General features: G+C 37.8%; 1 protein-coding gene across 4 annotated transcripts in view; it reads right to left on the minus strand.

The window, feature by feature from the left end:
• Nucleotides 1-4,784: 4,784 nt before the first annotated feature.
• The window catches only part of CTNNA2 (catenin alpha 2), a 514,224-nt gene continuing 498,362 nt past the window's right edge, over nucleotides 4,785-20,646 (minus strand). For all 4 annotated transcript variants that reach the window (XM_069796531.1, XM_069796522.1, XM_069796547.1 and 1 more), the window contains one exon: nucleotides 4,785-5,940. In XM_069796531.1, the coding sequence (XP_069652632.1) occupies nucleotides 5,653-5,940 (288 nt within the window). In that variant the 3' untranslated portion in view covers nucleotides 4,785-5,652. The remainder of the gene's footprint in view (nucleotides 5,941-20,646) is intronic.

Genomic DNA, 20,646 nt, shown 5'->3' on the forward strand with positions numbered 1-20,646 from the left:
GGCTTGACTTCCATATAGCCAAAAAAAAAAAAAAAGTAACCCCAAAACCACCCCACCCCCCATATATATGGAAACAGATATACATACATATATATATGCATATATAGATAAATATATGTATTTGAAAAATCAGGCATTGGGATCTTCAGCGATCTTAAAAACTCAATACATCCCATACAGAAGGTCTTGTGACATCCTTGTGCCATTCCAGCTAAACAAAGGCATCACCTGCTTCCTGAGGAATACATTGGTAGTCAGTAGATTTTTGGCCATCTAAGTCTCTTTGTATCCTGGAAATTTTTGTGTATGCACACAGACAAAGTACACATAAATAAAAACAGACACAGTTGAAGAAAAATCGTCAAATAGGGTAAGAGAAATTAAGATTAAGAAATGGATTATTTTTTTTCATTTATCCTCCTGTTAGCAGCCAAGTCTATGGTTCAGTGAGGAGATAGATCCATTAAGATAATTTAATATGACCTCCTGGAAATGCAGGCCAAAGAACCTTTTTTTCTATAATTTCTGCATTAAATGTGTCAGAAAAAAATAAAATAGATCAAATACATCCTTCTAGCAAAGTCATTACCTCTGAATATTCTAGGAGGCTTTGAAAACTTTACTTCATTTCTCTTTCTTCCTTGTATTTAATTTTTAGTGAACTGGAATAAAGCAGGTAAGTATAAACATTTCAGATTCTGCAAAGACGCATCTCTTTTCAAGTCCATTATTATGCAGGTATTACCAAACAACACTGGAACTTTGAAATTTTACCCAAAGGGAGAGGCTAATATTGGGTAACAGCTACTCACCTATGATGCCTCACCTACCATTATCAAAAGAAGGAAACATTGTTCAAGTAATTAAATATTTATTCCTTTAAAGCTATAACTAGAGCACGAAAATATATTTCTACCTCCCACAGCTTTTATCAAGCTGTCAGGTTCTCCATAGCTTGGTGTTAACTGAGTCATAAAGGGAAAAATAGCTAAAGCAGGAAAAATGTGTGAACCCTTGCTTGAGGATGCACTTGGTCATTCAGTGAGAAACCAGAAAAATTCTTGACTATTCCTGATCTCTGCAGGTGCAATTCAGCAGCAAGCTCAGTATGTGCTGAACTTCCAAATAGATGTTTGAATTCACTGCTAAGATGACACGGGATAATGTGTCTGCCCTTGGACACAGCTTCGGCTGTGCCCTTTCTCTTCTGGACAAACTACTGATGAGGTTCAAACCAAAAAACTTCTCTTTCTCTGTTCCAGTTTCCTTCCTCTTTGACACGTGTATTTATCCTCTGCCTTGCAAAAATAACTGAACAACCAAGTCTGATCTGAAAGGTTGTTTGACAGCGTATTTATAAATAGAGTGAAAGGACATACATTGCCTTATTTCCATTACAAGCCTTTAATTTATATTCATACTGGGGGGGGTAATTTAAAAAAATAAAAAAAAAAAACAAAAAACCAAATCTCACTTGAGTGTTGCTTGAAAATCCCATTGAAATCTACATTTTTATATGCAAAAATGTCATTTTAAGCTGATAAATATACATCCCCTGTATTAAACCTGAGTTTCATAGAGACACGGGAAACTTGTTTTGGCCCGCTTTCATGTGGAGATATAAAACAATGTGCTAGATATAAAAATATCCACCCAGTATTTTTGTCTTTGTGGAATTGTTTCCCACTGTATTTTCACACCTTGGTCCACCACTTTTTAAAATGTAAAAGAACTGAACTATTGATCAGTATTTCACACTCTAAGGACACAGTAGCAAGAAAATACTGGATCAAAGTGAATCTGTGCTGAGCTTTATCCCCTGCTTCCTTATTATCAAAGCATTTGTGCAACTTTAAGCATATGAATACTATCATTTATATGCAGCCAAGCACTTAAACTCATGTATAAGTTTAATGATGTAATTGCGATCACTGGGGATTAAGGATAAGAAAGTGCTATGTATGACTAATGTACTAAGTTATTTTACTACACTCAAGTTTCATTTCTTTGCCCCATCCAAACCTCTATTTCTTTGTAGTAAGTAATATGCCTTGCTCAGTAGCTCCTTGACTAGTCGCTGCTCGACCTAGAATACATACTTAGCTATTTTAACTCTTCTCACTTTCAAATTCTTAATTTAATAAATAAACCAATAAGAAATCTTAGGAAAATTATTTTTAAACTTATCCAAAAGTTCTCAGGCTTTCTCTTTTCTCTGAGTTTTTAATTCAGAAATTGGCTGCTGTTCTTGCTGAAGAAGTGTATTATAAACTGAAATATTCTGCTAGCCCTTTTTCCATATTTTATTAAGATGGGAAGTAAGCCAACCCCCTTTCTCTAGCCTTCTCCTCACGGCCACAGGTCAAAAGATACAGCCATTTCTGGAAGAAGCCTATAACTCACTCTTGTAACTTGACCTTCTAGTTTGTGATAAAGAAACAATTCCTGGCATGTGAATAACAGGAAGAGTGACCACAGCATGGAAGACCACACTAGGAGAGAAACTGCCCCTAGCTCAGAGATGCCCGTCTGACCTCCATGCTGATCTTCAAACCAGTCATTTGCTGTACATTGACTTGCTGGAAGCAAATAATTATTTAAAAATAATTAAATTCTGTCATCCAGAAAAATATACTTGTAATTTCTAGAAACAGCAATGTAATGGCTTCTCTTGCATTGTAGGCACAATTCAAAGAGAAAATTTTCAAGGTTGTATGTATACAGGACTATGTAGGGTACCATATATTTGGCTTGTGAACCAAGGTGACAGTCACGAGAAACAGATGCAGCTTTCCGATCGAAGGTTGTGGAGGTCCAGCAGTTCTTCATTACACTGTGCTGGTGATTTGAGTTCCCTTACCTCAGTGGAGGACTGGCTGTAGTGAACATTTCCAAAATCCACACATGTTATTTTATGCCTACACTTTATATTAGACTTAAAAGTTTTCTAGACCTTTAAGATCTGCAAGATTTCAAGATGGAAAGTCTGTGGGCTTGGTTGGTGTGGTCAACGGAATTGTTATCACTGTGGCAACAGTGACATTGTGAAAATGAATTCCACAATTTACTTATTTTCAGAAAAAAAGGTATTTTTTTAAATATTGAACTTGCTGTTTGAGAATTCATTGTGTCAGTCCTAATTGTTGAGTTATAAGGACCAGTGATTACCTGTTCCTTATTTAGTCATCTCATAGCCTCACTATTGATGACCTTGAAGAAACTGGAGACTCTTACCTTATTTAGTCTCTCCTCATATGAAAGCAATTCCAGGCTTAGTAATCCTTCTTGTGTTTCCATGTACGTTTCCATCCTACACCATTTCTTCTTTCAGATGAGTTGATAAAAACTGCATGAAGTATTCAAACATAGGCACATCCCTGGCGTATAGTATCACCCAATATTTTCCTCTTTCTCTACTAAACCTCATCCATCTTAACATTCCATTGGTTTTATTACATGAGCTGAGCACTGGACTGGTATATTCTGGTTGGTTTTTGGTTCTTGTGTTCATGGGCATTACTTTTCATTTGTCAACACTAAATTTTATTATGCTACCATATATTTAGAGCATAGATGGACCCCTTCAAAGGCAAATAATCCATCCTAAAGTAGGATGCTAATTCACATGAACTAAGTTGCCCAATATCATTCTGCATTTTACTTTCACAGACTCTAATTTTCCTTAGCATTTTGCAGACACAGTCACTATTTTGACTGAGTGGCTGATAACAGATTCCTTCTATCACAGTCTTCCTTTTAAGCAATGGAGCCTTAATCAGTTGAGACTCTACAAGACATGTCCATAGATCTCATTGTCTACATGCTTTCTTCTAAACATCTCTAAGTTTGAGATGCCTCTTATAGCAACAATATAATTTTAAAGCAACCATTCAGTTAATCCATCATGGTTTTACAGCAAAACACTTCTGAAGAAGTACTGTTACTTTTATCTGTGGCCAATTGCCTATTTTCTTTTTTCATGCACCATGCTGGGACATTTTTATTTGTCTGTTATTTGCTATTTTTTTCTTTAAACTCAGTATCCATCTTTTGTCTCTGTGTTTCCAATTGAAAAGATCACAATTATTTTTAGGTAGTTTTTGGTACCACAAATAATGCCAGTCTATATCAGACTACAGGACATTATAGGGAAAGCTCTTCAAAGACTTCCCCACACCTTCTAATGTATTTTAATCATGTGTACAGTCTCCAGTTCTGATTAGGGAACCTTTTTATTATACAGTGCAACTAAATAAGGCAAAAATAGTCATTTCCTAAAAGGCCTCTATGAGTACATTTCTTTATATAGATTGTGTAGGAGGGCAATAGAACAAAATTTGGTACTTTGCTATTCTGAGGAATAATCAGCGTATCTGAGACAAGCATCCAAACATCTCTCGAAAACTCTGTGACGGTTATACATGTCATGGTATACCTCACTGTTTATCACAGTGTTTCAAATCCCTCATGACGTCATGAATGTTCTCTTAAGTTGTTAGTATTTAATTATAAGAAAAATAAATACATGCTCATTTTTTATTTTCATATGTACCAAGACCTTTTCATAACAATGATACAATCTCTGTAGTGGAGCCAACTCTTGGGGCTAAAAGGGAATAAAAGTAGATACTGCATTTCTTTGTGCAGTGGTCTTTCTACAGGTCCATACAGTGTGGCAGAATAGATGATTTCCAAGGTTCTGAGATGCCAACCTTAGAAGCTTAATAAATTGATTTATCTCTATGCTGCAGGAGATATCTGTGCATTAAAAGAGATGAGCCATATTGAGGATTCCAAGGTTAAATGAGTTTATTGAGTTAGTGGTTACAATGGTATGTCAGATACCTGTAATCCAAGCTACACCTACATATTTGCCTCTAAATTCTCACACTGTCAGTTTCCGTGTCTCTAAACATTCCACCACCAGGTCTTCTATTACTAATATTATAATAATAATCATAATAATAATCATAATATAAAAGGCAATGTCAATCACCATATTGTGCTTCATACTCCACCATAAGGAATTCAATTGGCAAAAGTAAACCTCTGGTCATATTAATGGGATTAATTGAAATGTGAGCAATCATAACACTACTAGAATATAAAGAACAAAATATGGTTTAAAAGAAGCGTTTTTAAGATGAATTAGTTTGTATCTGTTTTAAAAATTCACATACTATAATGAAGATGACTTAAAAGTTATATCATTTAATTATTGGGCCACACATTTAAGCATATTGGCTAGTACATTTTTGCACTGGAACAGAAGCAATACAAGCTTTATGGTCTACCATTACAATTCCATTTTTTTCACTTAATATACCTGCCAACCTAATGTTTCTTGCATGCACAAAAATTTCTGGGTTTAGACTTGAATTTATTATTTAACTCACACGTACCCCTGTGATGCAAATTCTTTGGCCAATTTAATGCTATAGTTTAGTTTAAAAAGGAAGCTTGGAATAAGTCCATTTAACATCAGAAGAGAATGCCCTAAATTTGGGCATTGCAGAAAGTTAGTTACTTCAATAAAGTCTCAGGTCGCATGCAAATTGACGCTGCTTCCCCCCCACCCCATGCCAGACGCATACAAGTCGGCAGGTATGCATACAAAAAGAATATAAAACCCTCCTGGTAAAGTTTAGTGGTTTAGAATGAATCCATAGCTTTAAATTCACTTAAGGCCTGTACAGGGGAAATATGTTTCTTCTGGGACCCTCTTCTCACTCTTGTCTGATATTCTTCTGGTTTTTCTCTCTTTACTAGAGGTTTCTTCTCAGGGGCCTTCATCTTCCAAGATACAACTGGTGAGTTCACTGCAGCGGTACCATACACCTTCTGATATTTAGTAGAAGCCACATATGATGCTTTCACTGTAAGGACCACAGCGTTCATCAGATTTTTAGCTGCCTGGATGAGAGAAGTGGCACTGTCCAGCTACAAATAGAAAAGAAAATGAAATACAGCAAGGTTACTCCACAACTGGATCACTGGACCATTTCCTGACTGAAGTCTGGATACTCTCAGATCTCATTAAAGATGAAATGAATCCTATCCCTTGGGATTGATCAAGTAGCTTGTAGTAACAAGCACCTGCAACAACATGCACCGAACTGTAAAGGTAAGACTGTGGTACCTCACATTAAAATTTTTAGTAATTCAAAGGAAAAGGTTGTGTTGTCCGGTTTTTTGTTGTTGATTCTTTTTCTACGGGTGAAGAACTTGCCTCTTTTTTTTTTTCACAGAAAACACCGTTACTTCTTACTTAAACCTTTAAAAATTTACTTTGACATGTCAGAAACTGCAAAACAGGTCAACAGAGGTTTTCCCAGGTGTTTAGGTTTGTTCTAATTATTCCTGTTAAGTCCCGGATAACACTCGCAATGATGTCTACAGGAACAGTGTGAGGCCAGTGCTGAGCTTGTTAGAGAATCCCATCTGAAAAGATGAAAGGAGATTTTGAAACCTCTAAAGAAATAAAAAGATGAAACAGTTAACTGCAGGTTTTTGTACCTACTGTAATAAGTAAGTTACTTATGTTCACAAGGAATCTTACTTTAGGATTAGCAGGCTTTTTGTACATATACCCTTGTGTTTCTCCCATGAATGAGTCTGCCTGATGTTCCTGGGTCCTCTGGATGTTAGAGGCCTTAAGAACTTGTTGAACTTCAAACCATTGGGACTTCCAGTCAGCAAGTTTCCATCATACACTGAAATCAAGTACATATTCCTGGACAAATTCTTTGAAAAGGATTCAAGCATATAGTGGGACTTCCAAAGCAATGTCTCAGTGTTCCAAAATGCAAATTAGGCACTTGCCAAATTCAGCTGGACATCCTCAAGTTAGTAGGTGCTAAAATTGGGCTTTTAAGTACTGTAGCAACCCAGGTTACTAGTTAAGATGTTCAATTATCCCCTTCCCAAAACACTGAAAAAGTAGGATATAAGCTTTGTGAGAAAGCCTTTCAGTTCTACCATGGAAGCTGCCTCAAATTTTATAAGAATTTCCCAGTCTGTACGAATGATTTTGGATATAATATTATTTTAACTCTTTAAACTACTGTTGCCAGGGGAGGGGAACCTCAATCCATCCCACTCCTACCAGTTTGATGCCAGTGCCAGCAACAGATGCCCAGAGCCTGGAGAGGGATCCCAGGTCAGCAGGAGAGCACCTGAAGAGCAGCACAAAGGAATTCCAGTCAGCCAGCTTCATCGGGGGCCCAACTTAAATACCTCTGTGCAAACACAGGCAGCATGGGGAATAAACAAGAGGAATCAGAGACTTGCGCACAACTGCGGGGCTGTGATCTTACTGGCATCACGGAGGCGTGGTGGGATGGATGGCTCCTATGACTGGAGTGTTGGAATGGAAGGGTACAGGCTCCTTAGGAAGGACAGGACAGACAGACGAGGAGGGCGTGTCACCCTCCATGTCGGTGACCAGCTGGAGCGCCTGGAGCTCCGCCTGGGCATGGATGAGGAGCCGACCGAGAGCTTATGGGTCAGGATGAAAGGGAGGGCAGGGACAGGTGACATTAGAGTGGGGGTCTGCTACAGACCACCCGACTAGGAAGACTGAGCAGATGAGGCCTCTATAGACAGAGAGGAGCAGCCTCACATTCACAAGCCCTTGTCCTCATGGGGGACTTCAGCCACCCCGGTATCTGTTGGAGGGACAACGCAGCCGGGCACAAGTGTTCCAGGAGGTTCCTGGAATGTGTTGATGACAACTTCCTTCTCCAAGTGATGGAGGAGCCAACAAGGAGAGGTGCTATGCTGGACCTTGTTCTCACCAGCAAGGAGGGGCTGGTGGGGAATGTGAAGCTCAAGGGAGAAGGCTGAGGTACTCAATGACTTTTTTGCCTGAGTCTTCACCAGCAAGTGCTTCAGCCTCACCACCCAAGTCACAGAAGGCAAAGGCAGGGACTGGGAGAATGAAGAACTGCCCGCTGCAGGAGAAGATCAGGTTCGAGACCATCTGAGGAACCTGAATCTGCGCAAGTCCATGAGACCTGATGAGATGCATCTGTGGGTCCTGAGGGAACTGGTGGATGAAGTGGCTAAGCCACTATCCATCCTATTTGAGAAGTCTTGGCAGTCCAGTGAAGTCCCCACTGACTGGCAAAGGGGAAAGATAACCTTCATTTTTAAAAAGGGAAAAAAGGCAGACCTGGGGAACTACAGGCCAGTCAGTCTCACCTCTGTGCCCGGCAAGATCATGGAGCAGATCCTCCTGGAAACTGTGCTAGGTCACATGGAAAACAGAGAGGTGACTGGTGACAGCCAACATGGTTTCACTAAGGGCAAATCATGCCTAAGAAATTTGGTGGCCTTCTACAACAGGGTTGGTGGATAAGGGAAGAGCAAGGGACGTCATCTACCTGGACTTGTGCAAAGCATTTGACACTGTCCCACATGACATCCTTGTCTCTAAATTGGAGACACATGGATTTGACAAATGGACCACTCATTGGATAAAGAATTGGCTGGATGGTCACACTGAAAGAGTTACGGTCAACATTTTGATGTCCAAGTGGAGAACAGTGACGAGTGGTGTTCCTCAGGGGTCGGTATTACGACCATCCCTACAGAAAAGGACCTGGGGGTGTTGGTTAACGAGAAGCTCAACATGACCCAGCAATGTGTGTTTGCAGCCCAGAAAGCCAACCGTATCCTGGGCTGCATCAAAAGAAGCGTGACCAGCAGGTCAAGGGAGGTGATCCTCCCCCTCTACTCTGCTGTGCTGCGTTCAGCGCTGGGGCCCCCAACATAAGGACACGGACCTGTTAGACTGAGTCCTGAGGAAGGCCACGAAGATGATCAGAGGGCTGGAGCACCTCTCCTATGAAGACAGGCTGAGAGAGTTGGGGTTGTTCAGCCTGGAGAAGAGAAGGCTCTGGGGACACCTTGTAGCAGCCTTCCAGCACCTAAAGGGGGCCTACAAGAAAGCCGGAGAGGGACTTTCTACAAGGGCATGTAGTGATAGGACAAGGGGTAATGGCTTTAAACTGAAAGAGGGTAGATTTAGATCAGATGTGAGGAAGAAGTTCTTCACTGTGAGGGTGGTGAGACACTGGACCAGGTTGCCCAGAGAAGCTGTGGCTGCCCCATCCCTGGCAGTGTTCAAGGCCAGGTTGGATGGGGCTTGGAGCAACCTGGTCTAGTGGAAGGTGTCCCTGCCCATGGCAGGGGCGTTGGGACTAGGTGAACTTTGAAGGTCCCTTCCAACCCAAAGCATTCTACGATTCCATCCCACTTACTCAGTAAGTTCTTAGCTGTTTTTAATCAGTATAAAAGGCCTGTTTCCCTCCAAACCTTTACTGCTCCATATTTTGGGAGCATATGATTCCTTAACATGAATTGTAAGCAAGGTAACCAGGATAAGTACTCATAAGGCAATAACAAAATCCATATTATACTTCACATGAAGTGTTTTGAATCATTAACAGTAGAAGAGTTAAGGAGAAACCTCTTTCTGAAATGTCAGTGACTGATGTGAACAGGAATAGACATTACAGAAAGTCCGAATCTGGAACCACATTAATCTATAGACTTACCTATTATTTTTGATTTCCTCAGCTGTGATCTTATACTCATTATGATTCATTAAATACATAAACAGCTACATACAGTGAGGTGAGAAACAAAAAAGCATTTTAATGTTTTTCACGTACTTGGTGCCATTCCCTGAAATGCATAATTAATTGCCTGCCCCCAGAAAATATTTTTCCTCAGGACTAATTTGTATTTTCTGTTAGTAAAAGAAACTAAGTTAAAAGATGGAAAATTACATTATGTGGCAGAAACATGACTGTTCAATAGGGAGTAATGAAATATAATTCAGTATAGTGTTATTCTATAACCACGCTACTGCATGATTTATAAGGCAATCTGTATGTTTGTTGGCAAATAACAGATCATACTCTATTAAATTAGGATATTCTAATTTACTGCAGTGATCTACAATCAAGCATTATTCATTGTTAAATGATTCTTTTTGAAACACTGGTGGATTGATATTGAATATAAAGTGATACCGTCAAATAGTATTTACTTCATATTCAATGTGGATACACTGACTGGATCAAGCCCATATTGCACATTCCTGAATGAATTCTATTTGCTGAAGGTTTCTAATTCCCTCACATTTTCTAACATTTCTTTACGAAAAAAGTTCTGGTAGCTGTTTTACATGGGGCATATATGAAGGAACAGAATGATTAAAGGAAGCATTTTGAAATGAGGAGGCACCTAAATTAGATGCTTGAAACCATACAAAGGATGCAATGTACGTCTTTAAACACATTAGTAATTTTGTGGAGTATATCGATAAGGGTGTGCAGAAGCATGTACTTCTGCAAGATCAGATGCAGATTGCAACGATGTCTTTTAGAAAACCACATTACATATTTTGATGCCATTTTAATAATCTCGACTTTCAATTTGCTGTTATAGTAGATAAGAGCTCCCTATTTTAGCATTATTAATCACATTTTAACATGCAGATCCCAAGACCTTGCCCTTAATATCGACTCATATTGTAAAATGCTTTCAAGTCTTGGAATCAGAAAAGAGACATAAAAACCCCATAATAGTATTAGGCTATGAGTGTTCTCCAAAATCTGCTGGTAGCCATCCCATGTACCCAATTTGGCTACCTAAGCACTTCCAGTGATTTTCTTATTGCCTCCAGCTCCTTGCTTGTATTATGGCTCAGTAAAGAAGAATTAAACTGAATGAACATAATTTCAATTAACATTTAGATCTTACTACACCACTGTGTTACTTCAGTTTTAAGCTGTGCTTTGTAATCAGCAGAGCTACAGTGGCATAAAACTGGAACGAGGCAGCAGTGAATCAAGCCCTTAGTGCTTTAATTCCTTACAAAATCTGGGCACAGAAACATATGCACTTTTCCAAACAGATAATGTTAATAATAAAAAAAAAAAAAAAAGAAGGAAAATTAACATTTCAAATAAAAGTACCACTAGGAAATTATTGCACAGTACAGAAGGCAAACTTTACTCCCTAGCAAAGGTTAGGGAATTATGAATATAATGATAGCTTTCTGTGCTAACACCTAACAGAGCCTTTGACTTGCTACACAAAGCAATAGTGTTCTGCTACTTAGCTCTCTTTACAAATACATTTGCCTCCAGTTAGGAAAAAAAGCCCTCTTAAACAGAAGAGATAAATTTAGGTTATTGGCCCATAAAACTGCAAGAACAGAGAATGCTGGGGGAAATTCAAAATTCATAAAGAACCAAAGAATCACTGCACGGGAGCTGGTCACTTACCCAGGTTAAAACTGCCATCTAGGCAGGGAAGGCATAAATCATTCAGAAGAAAAATAAAAAAAGATTTTGCTACAAGGTAACTATGCAATTAGTGAATGCAAGGGTAAAACAGTGGAGCAGCAGAGCCTATTATCTGCCAAGAAGATAATTTCAGGGGTTTTCTCCCCCAAAAAAACCTTAAGGCTTTGAGGAGGTTCTAATCTGCTTATAAGCTGTGCTGCATTTTTCCTGCACTATATGTGGAATTTTCCAGAATCTTGTGACAATCAAGATTTCTTGCTTCTTTTACATATACACATAATCGAAGTAAAATAACCAGCAATTACAGTACCAAAACAGCTGAAGAAGTGAGAGAGAATAAAGCTGGAAAATTTTCTCCTTAACAGTAAAGCAAATGAAAAGAGATGTCCTCCCTGTACTGTCACACCACTCTAATGGGGAAGAATTATACCACAGTTTTTAGAAAGGACAAAATTCAATTTCCAGAGATATCTTCATATTTATAATAAAAAATATGCCACAAAAAGTAAGGGAAATAGAGAAAAAAAATAATCTGTATTTCCAGTGAGCAAGAATATGGTATAGGTAGTTTTAAAAGAGCTGGTTGTTTAAGAATGTTCTATATCATTACTGTTTATTTTAATAAACCTTGAAAAGTGGGGGGAAGACATCAAAAAAATTGTAGATAGTTCCTAGTAAGGAAATATCTGAGCAGCACAAATAGAATGACCTGTGAAATTATAGGCCAGTTCAGCTGACAGCACTCCCAAACAAAATAATGCAATCTCTATGACAGACTCCATAAATAAAGGGAGGAAAGAAATACACTTAATGGTAACCAAATGGCTTTGTGGGTAAAAATATTTTCAAAGTAACCTACATCATATTTTGATGTGATTAAACTTTGGATTGCTTAAAATAATGCTGGTGATATAACTGGACCTTTGAAAGGTGTTTTTCTTGATACTACATGACAGTTTGATTAAAAACTCAGCTGATACAAAATTAACAAGGCACAAACAGAGTGATTACAAATTCTCTAATAGCTAAGATCCCAAAAATACGTATACACAAAAAATTCATTGCTAAACAGTGACTTTTGCAGTGGGCTTGTGGAGAAACCATTTGTCAGCTTTACAATATTAATACTTCTGTTAAAAACTTGAAAAAAGTCACTTAACTGATGAAATTTGCAGATAACAACAATTGGGAAAGTGGTAAGTCATACAGAGGGCAAGTGATTGATACCTAATAAACTGGTAAAAGTCAGAAATGTAGATTTTACTTTGGCCAACCTTATAGCAGATGATACCTACTTATACAATAAGGAACTTTATCCTATGCAGGATGCTAGGAAATCACTCTCTGCGTATACAAAAAGGAGGACACTGATGAAATAGGTTAAAATATCATATTGATTTTATCGTGCATCCACAGTTATGGAATACTGAGTCCTCAGTGCAAAATGAACACTGAGGAACTGGAAAGAATTTAAAGAACCTCAGGGACAAAAAACATCAGGAAAGATTCAGTCAGCTCTGTTTTTGCCATTAATAAAGTGCATGATTCAAAAATTAGTTGACCAAAATCAGTAACTACATTATAACAGAAAGCTGATAATATTTCAAGTTCAACAGATTAGACAAAGATATAACAGAATTTAATGGCTGAAAGGTGAAGCAGGTAATTTTATTAATTAGCTGAAAAATTTTAGCAGTGATATTAATTAATCACAAGAACTCATGAAAGAGAGTGATTCTATCTCTAGAAATTGTGAAGTCAATATTGGATGGTTTTGCTTAATATGTACACTCTAAGCACAACTATTGGGCATTTTTAATGCATATTATTTCAGGGACCCTATCCATCAGTCATGCAGGAAGATGGCTTAGATGATAACAATTGTCCATATTGACCTTGAAACGTATGAATGTAAAAAATTAGTATTAGTAATTATTGATAAATAGAGTTTCATCTGGTTTACTTTGTACAGATCAGGAAGAACAATTGTCATGTATTTAACATGTTGAAAAAGAACCTGTAACCCTTCGAATACTCTTGGCTAAGACTTGATTGTGTGCCTTTAGATGGTAATTTAGGCACTGCCAAGCCCTTAAAGCTATCTATCTGTGAATTCTGGGTGCATTCCCTGCTTCTCCTGCTTTTCAAAGCAAATTCATACTTCTATGGACAGGGATAGTTGCTGTTATCACAAACCAAAAGTCAATTAACAGCCTCTAGAGCAACTAAGTTACATGAAGCAATTATAAATCTGGAGGGTGAATCAGGAATACCACTTTCCCAGATTTCATTCTTATACAACAGAACATTTTCCTCTTGGCTATGCTTAATAGCAAATCCAGTCCTACGTATGTATGGAAGATACATGTACGAAAAGGATCTTATTCCTAATACATATGTCTTACATTTCTGTGGCACACCTACTGCATAACACATGATACTATTAGCGACAGCCAATGCAAGAATGGCCTATTTGCTATTCAGATGCACTCATCCCTATGGTAGGAGACATCTGTTATTTATCAGCACTACTATGCAATGCCTGAAGCCATATTTCAGTCAGTAACTTGAAAATGCACATGAAGTTTTTGCTAGATAGAGTCCATTGTGAGAAAACTATCCTATATACTTGAAACTCTATAACAAACAAAATGCCATTATTTGTAATGTAATGTGGCCACAATGGTATTAGAAAGGGATCTGTGGCTACATAGAGAAAATAGCATTATACTCCTCTTTTCCTAGCTATTTATTTCACATCTGATTGCATTTAACTTACTCCTTTATACGTGTTGAATATTTAATTCATTCTGGGGGTAGTTGTGTTTTATAGGTGGCCAAGCCATTGAATAACTGTCTTCATCTGTGTTTTTTTCAGTTACAGGTAAGAAACCCATAGGACCTGGTTGTATTTAACAAAAGCTCCCATCTCTTAGGACAGCAGAAAGCACACAAGTATACCAAGAACCATGGGTATCTTCTGTCTTCTATGTACTACTGCCATTTTAAAACACATGTTTAATTTACAAGGTCAACAGGTTGCCAACTGCTTTATGTCAGTTTGAAAAAGCATAAGTATATAAAAATACTCCCAGTACTGGCATTCCCAATAAAAGATAAACAAACACAATACAGAAAATTTGTAGAGATGCATTTATACAGTTGATTTACTTATTCCAGGCTATTTTAAAATAAAAAGGATAAAAGACAAAATGATATCCCAATTCATTTGCTTTGAGGAGAACATTTAATAGGAAACCAAAACCAGTATATAAATAGAATCATAAAATATGACTCACCACTGGATATCACTAAAATTTGGGGGTGGGGGGTGGGGGTGGGGATATACTTAATTCATTAAATGAAGAGGTTTGAAGATGTAATCTAAGTATATGATAAAATAAGAATACTAACCCTGTAAAGTTAAGGAATACCACCTAAATGCCCTCAAATGTATCCAGCAATCCTAAAAAAAACCCTTTAATTTTATTGTAGGAAGACATAAAGGCTACTTCACTGAAACACCAGGAGCCCCACATACCTTTTGTTTCTCCATAAGCATCCAAAATAGTAACTCACGCACCAATTCAGAAATGCCCAGCTAGTGGAGACTGTACTTAAATTTCATAGTGGGTGCCAGAAGGCTTACAAATTTTTCTGTTTGAGGAAAAAAAATCTTTTTGCCTTCTAAGTTGAGAGACTGAAACATGGGCTTCAACATCATGATCATTTGCCTATTTACTCATCTTACCTTTGATTCCTCCTCTCTTGTCCCCTCATCGACAGCTACAGGCGGATGGATCTTTAACAAGAAGCCTTGCAAAAAGTCTGACTCACAGGTTATAGTCTGAAGGATACTGAATCCAGTTGTCCTTCACCCAAGAGCCAAGAGTACATCACTAGAGACGTCAGGCATCTCCAACTCTGCTGTCCAGCCTGCCCTAAATGTTATGTATGCACTGAAATTGCTTACTGAGTCATCTAGTAACACAGTGAAGCACCCAATTGTAAATTCTGTCAAAGTTGAGGTTTTTGGTAAGTGTGGTAGGCTACCAAGAACAGTTCTAACTAACATACTAGTGTGCATGATCTGGAGCAAAACACATTTTGGGGAACATGAATGTTGGGAATGCAGATGCTTTACGAGGCTGGAGTTTGAGGGTCACAGCTTAGGGATGAGATTGCTTAGTATGAGTTTTAGGCAGGCCTCGGACACTTATTATTGCCTGTTTGTCCTTCTAATGAGCTAGCATGAAAGCTCATATTTTAACAATTGAAATGGTAAAATGAAAAATAAGACCATTGGAAACCACTAAAAGTTAACGTTACCCAATTCTTTTTGTGAAATATAATTATTACTGACTTCTCTCCAGCCTAGCAGGTCCCAAAGGTGAAAATTATGTTATGGAATTTCTGATAGATATTAAAGTTTTTCTATTCATCAACTCTCTTTACAGTCAATAAGTTATTTACCCAATATGACATTACTGCTATAACACAAAATTTACAGTTTTTCTTGTAGATACCAAACATAATGTAGGTTATTTCCTCAATATTTAATATATAATTATATATTGTTGCATTCTTTTCAGAATTTAATGGGGGGAAATATTTTGACCCATAATAAAAAAATTCTCAGAACCAGTTCTTTTTCTTCTGCCATTATCTGCCACTGCACAGCAGGAAAAAGATGCCAAAACAATACAATTCATATCATAACCAGAAACACTGGAAGGACAACGAATCACGTAGAGCATTGAATTATTTGAACAAGCTTGCTTTATCAGTCATTTTCATGCTACAACACTGCCACAAACCTTTCAGAGTCTGTTACTGAAATAGGATATTTGACATTAGTCTGAACGCCCAAACATTTGGAACAATTCCACAGACCAAGGAAGAAATCCTCAGTCAATGAAGTCAAAGGAGTTTTGTAGATGGGAACAGGATTTCACCCCACAACTTTGCCAGCGTTGTGGTAGCATATACTGCAAGTTTTCTTTGCTAAGGTTGAATGTAGAGGAAGAAACACTTTCTACATCAACCTTCAATTGACAAACATGGGAATGAGTCTTCTGCCATGATGGCTTGAGGGTGTTTTCTTCCAAATCTGCTTCATTCTGCATAGAACTAATGACTGGAGGATGATGCCTATGATGGAATGTCATGGACAAAAAATATGATTGTCTAATGGCCATCACGGTTGCATCACTAATAGAAGCAAAATTTGTACAACCACATTTACAACTTTAAAAATCATTCTGTCCCATGGAATGGTTTGATCTGAATTCTTGGATGATTAACAGGAAACAGACTGTCATATGACTGATTTGAAGATAGGCTCCTACCTAATCTTCAAGGAGAAGATAAAACATCTGCAACAAAAATGAAGTCCAAACTGTATTTGACAGGATAGGCTAACTCAAACTGTAACTAAGATATTTTATATTGCCAGGAGGGTGACTGGAGAAAATTAGAGTAAGAAGTCTGTCAAAGTTCAGTATTGGGTCCATTAAAAAAGTAATTTGTGCAAAACTTTATGCAAGTGGTCTGTGTATCACCAGGACTGCATACACTGTTTTACGCAGGGATTCATATGCCAGAAGTCTACACAAGATATGACATTGTCTGAACCTGATGTCACAGATAGAGAAAATGCAGACAGGACTCTCTCAGTACAAATTTCCACTTTTATATCCAAATGCAGTTAATTCTGAAAGAGGAAATATAGGATATCTAACTAGTCTGTGCTACTGACCTCCCTCCTCCTGACTTAAGTTCTGACTTGTATGTAATTTGAAGATAGATATAAATTTTAAAAGCCCCAAATAATCTAGTGCACTTTCAAATTGACTTTTGGAAGCAAACCTTTTGTTCTTTATCTAGAGAACAGGTATAATAACAAGAAAAGCATGTCTTTCTTACAGTCTTACCTGAAGGGAGTCCAAATCATGTCTGGTTGGCTGGAAATTGTACTCTCAATGATAAAATGCAGGAGACTTTGGATAAAAAAAAATCAATAAAGCATAGAAACACTATACTCTTTACATAAGACTGTGTTATCTCCTGCTATTCCTCCGGATTTTGCCACAATGAAAACAAAAAGAAAAGCAGCATAATGCAGGATTTCAGACTGCAATGCTGAGAAATGTGATATTTTCCCAACTTCTTTTTTAATTTCTAAGTGTTAGAATGGTATCCGTAAGTGAGTTATCTCCATATCTTCAACTGTGAGGATCTGTCACGTTTTGAGGCAAATTTGCTCCTTCAGCTAGCTTCCTATCTCTAAAGTTACGCTTGCCCAGGTCAGCACAAGGACACTTTGAAGATAGCTGCTCTACAGGCATAGCTGGCTTTTCTCAGGAAAGGGCTTGGAAACAATGCATCAAACAGAGTCAAAATGAATAAAAGAAAATCCTCTTGTAGATGGAAGATAGTACCAGGACAATTGTTCCTTGCTTCCTAACGTTTGCCTGCTGTCATTCATGTATATCTTATGTCTCCTAGAAGCAGATGAAGGGCTTGATCATTCAAGGTATTGATCACTTCTGAGGTGCTAAAAGGCTTTTACTTCCTTGGAGTTGAGGGTCCTTGCAGCGTTGCTCAACTCAATCAGCGAAAACATTCCTTTCTCTGTTTGATTCCCTGAGCAATTTCCAGGACTTTACAACAGTATGCAATGAAATAAAGAAACAAAATTGAATCTCCACAGTAGTCTTCGAGAGAGAGCCCCATTTCAGCTTTTCAGAAAAGTCCCAGCACTGACAGACCTAGCTTGATAACATATAGCAAATAACTTGTAAAGAAAATTCTAACATTTTTTTTCCAAATACATTATTCACAGTTAACGGTTCTATTTGTTTGACCAACTCAATCAATGGTTAAGTAACATTCAGTAAGTGTTCGTTACTCGAAGGCTTTCTCCCTGGTCAATTACTGAATATACAATTTGTGAATGCATTTGTTCATTACATTTTTAACTTTAGCTAACGCTAGGTGTTATTAAAAACCAGCAAAACAGGTAAGAATTACTGGAGACTGCAAACAAATGACACCAGAACAAAATAGAAACAATTGTCATGGCTGTTGCAGTTCACAAGGAAAGAACAAGCAAAGACGACAGCAAATTAAGAATAAATTGGAATGAGTAAAATCTTGCTCTGAATTGTAAAGGCTCGTTTTTATTACTCACATTTTATTATGCAAATATTCATATAATCATAGAATACTTTAGGACGAAAAGAACCTTTCAAGGTCATCTAGTCCAATGCCCTCTTCAAAACAAATTGAATTACATGCGGTTGTTCAGGATTTTGCTCAAACTCAGAGTATGTCCAAGGATGGATAGTCTCCCACGTCTCTGGACTAGACACCTCCACCCTGCACTTGAGTCTCACTACCCTCAAGGTAAAACTTTTTTCCTTATATCTAATTGGAATTTCCCATGTTAAAACTTGTGCTCGTTGCCCCTTTCCTGTCACTATGCACCTCTGACAAGTCTGGATCTGGCTCTTCTAGATCCTCCTGTTAGGTAGCTGTAGACAACAAATCTCCCCTTAGCCTTCTCTTCTGTATACGTGCAAATGTATCTAAAAGAGTAGTGTAGATGATGTTGGTGATCTCATTTTCACTGTTATAAGAGCAAGTGTCTTATCCAAAAGGAAAAACTGAGTAACTGCAGAAGGGAGGAAAAAAATTTCACCAATCATTGACAAATGTTTAATAGCTCACTCAAGTTAGTTAAGCCCTGTACTACTCTCTTCAGAAAATATTAGTGTGAGGAAATCCTAATTTACTTGATCTCTGTTTTGTTTTGCGATTCAGTACTTTAAATTGCATTTTCCTTGAACAACAAATGCAGAAGTACTTATAGCCTCAATGAGTCACATAACCCAAATGCTTTCTGTGCTTTTCAGTTAGGACAATCTCCCCTACACAAAACTAAATTAATTCAACCACACCTCCAAATCTTCCCTCTAATCCAGAATTTATGTAAAGGAGATGAAGGTATAAACTCAGCTGTTATTTAGAATAATGGTGAAATGAAAAAGCATTTGCACTGGCTCTTTTCTTATAAAGCTCTTACTTAAATATTGTACATTAGTCATCATTATCTGTAGACTTGTCTGCACTTACTTGGCATCGGAAAAATTGTGACTGAATGTCTTTTGATACTAGAACTGTTCATAGCTGGTGGCACTAGAACCTCAGAAGCATTTTTTTAGATGTCTGTAATTGAACAATTTCTCTATGAATGCAGGGAAGAAAAACAGGGCTGCTCATAAAAGCCATTGAGACAATGTGTTCAGTGACCTAGGTGAGGTTTTCAGAGTTTCCATTTATATAAATGAAATCTTATCCTGCACTCATACTACCTAATTCCAGGTGCTGGACCAAGGCATTCCAGGCTCTTTCTGTGCTTGGTGGAGAAGCCAGAAACCATGGAGCACTTGAGATCTTTCACAGGTTCATTTTCTATGGAGATGGGCCAGAGTACCTCACCTTTTAAATTATAGTTAGAGATCCTAAATTGCATGAGAATCCTAAAGACAGTACAGTGAATCTGGGCAGAGATGCTCAACATCTGCAAAAAAATTGTCCTTGGATTTGACACAGTAGTCCAAGAATTCAAATAAACTTAATGAATATTTTTGAGATTGTTTTCCTTAATTCTTCTCTTTTGATCCTCAGAAGTGTCAAATGGGGGAAAACCACATACTACAAACCCTATCAATCTCTCCAACCTACAGAAACTAATGAGATTGGGGCCCTGAGAGAGCTACTTTATATAGATAAATGCTCCTTACAAAACAACTTAAATATTTCTGTCCAAAAAAAATGAGGCAGTTCCCGTTCTCCAGCAGCTAAGTTCACAGAAAGTTTACATCACTCATATGAATATATACCCTCAAAAGAGCCCCAAAGCTAAACCCCCTGACTCTGTGCTTGTCTGAATACGTGGTGTAATTCACCTGCCCATGCCTCTGCAATTTTTTTAGGTTGTTACTAATCTAACCAGTTGTCAGTGTCTACGTGAAACAAGAATATCGGCTCTCCAGCAACGGCTACTGATCTCCACTAATTATAAAGGAAGCCTGGAGTGAACATCTCAGATGCAGATGTTTACACTTGGCTAGATGAATCGCTCTCCACATAGCAATGAAGATAATAGTCAAAAACTCTTCATAATTCAAGTAAAATCTTAGTGAATAATAAAATACTGAGTTTTCATCACACCATAGACCTACTCTCATCTTTTGCACAACTTGACTGGGGTAGCCTCCCCTTGTTAATGCAAGATTTCCGTCCAACTCTATCTTTTTCA

Source organism: Haliaeetus albicilla, chromosome 1 (genome assembly GCF_947461875.1).
Source record: "Haliaeetus albicilla chromosome 1, bHalAlb1.1, whole genome shotgun sequence".
Lineage (NCBI taxonomy): Eukaryota > Metazoa > Chordata > Aves > Accipitriformes > Accipitridae > Haliaeetus > Haliaeetus albicilla.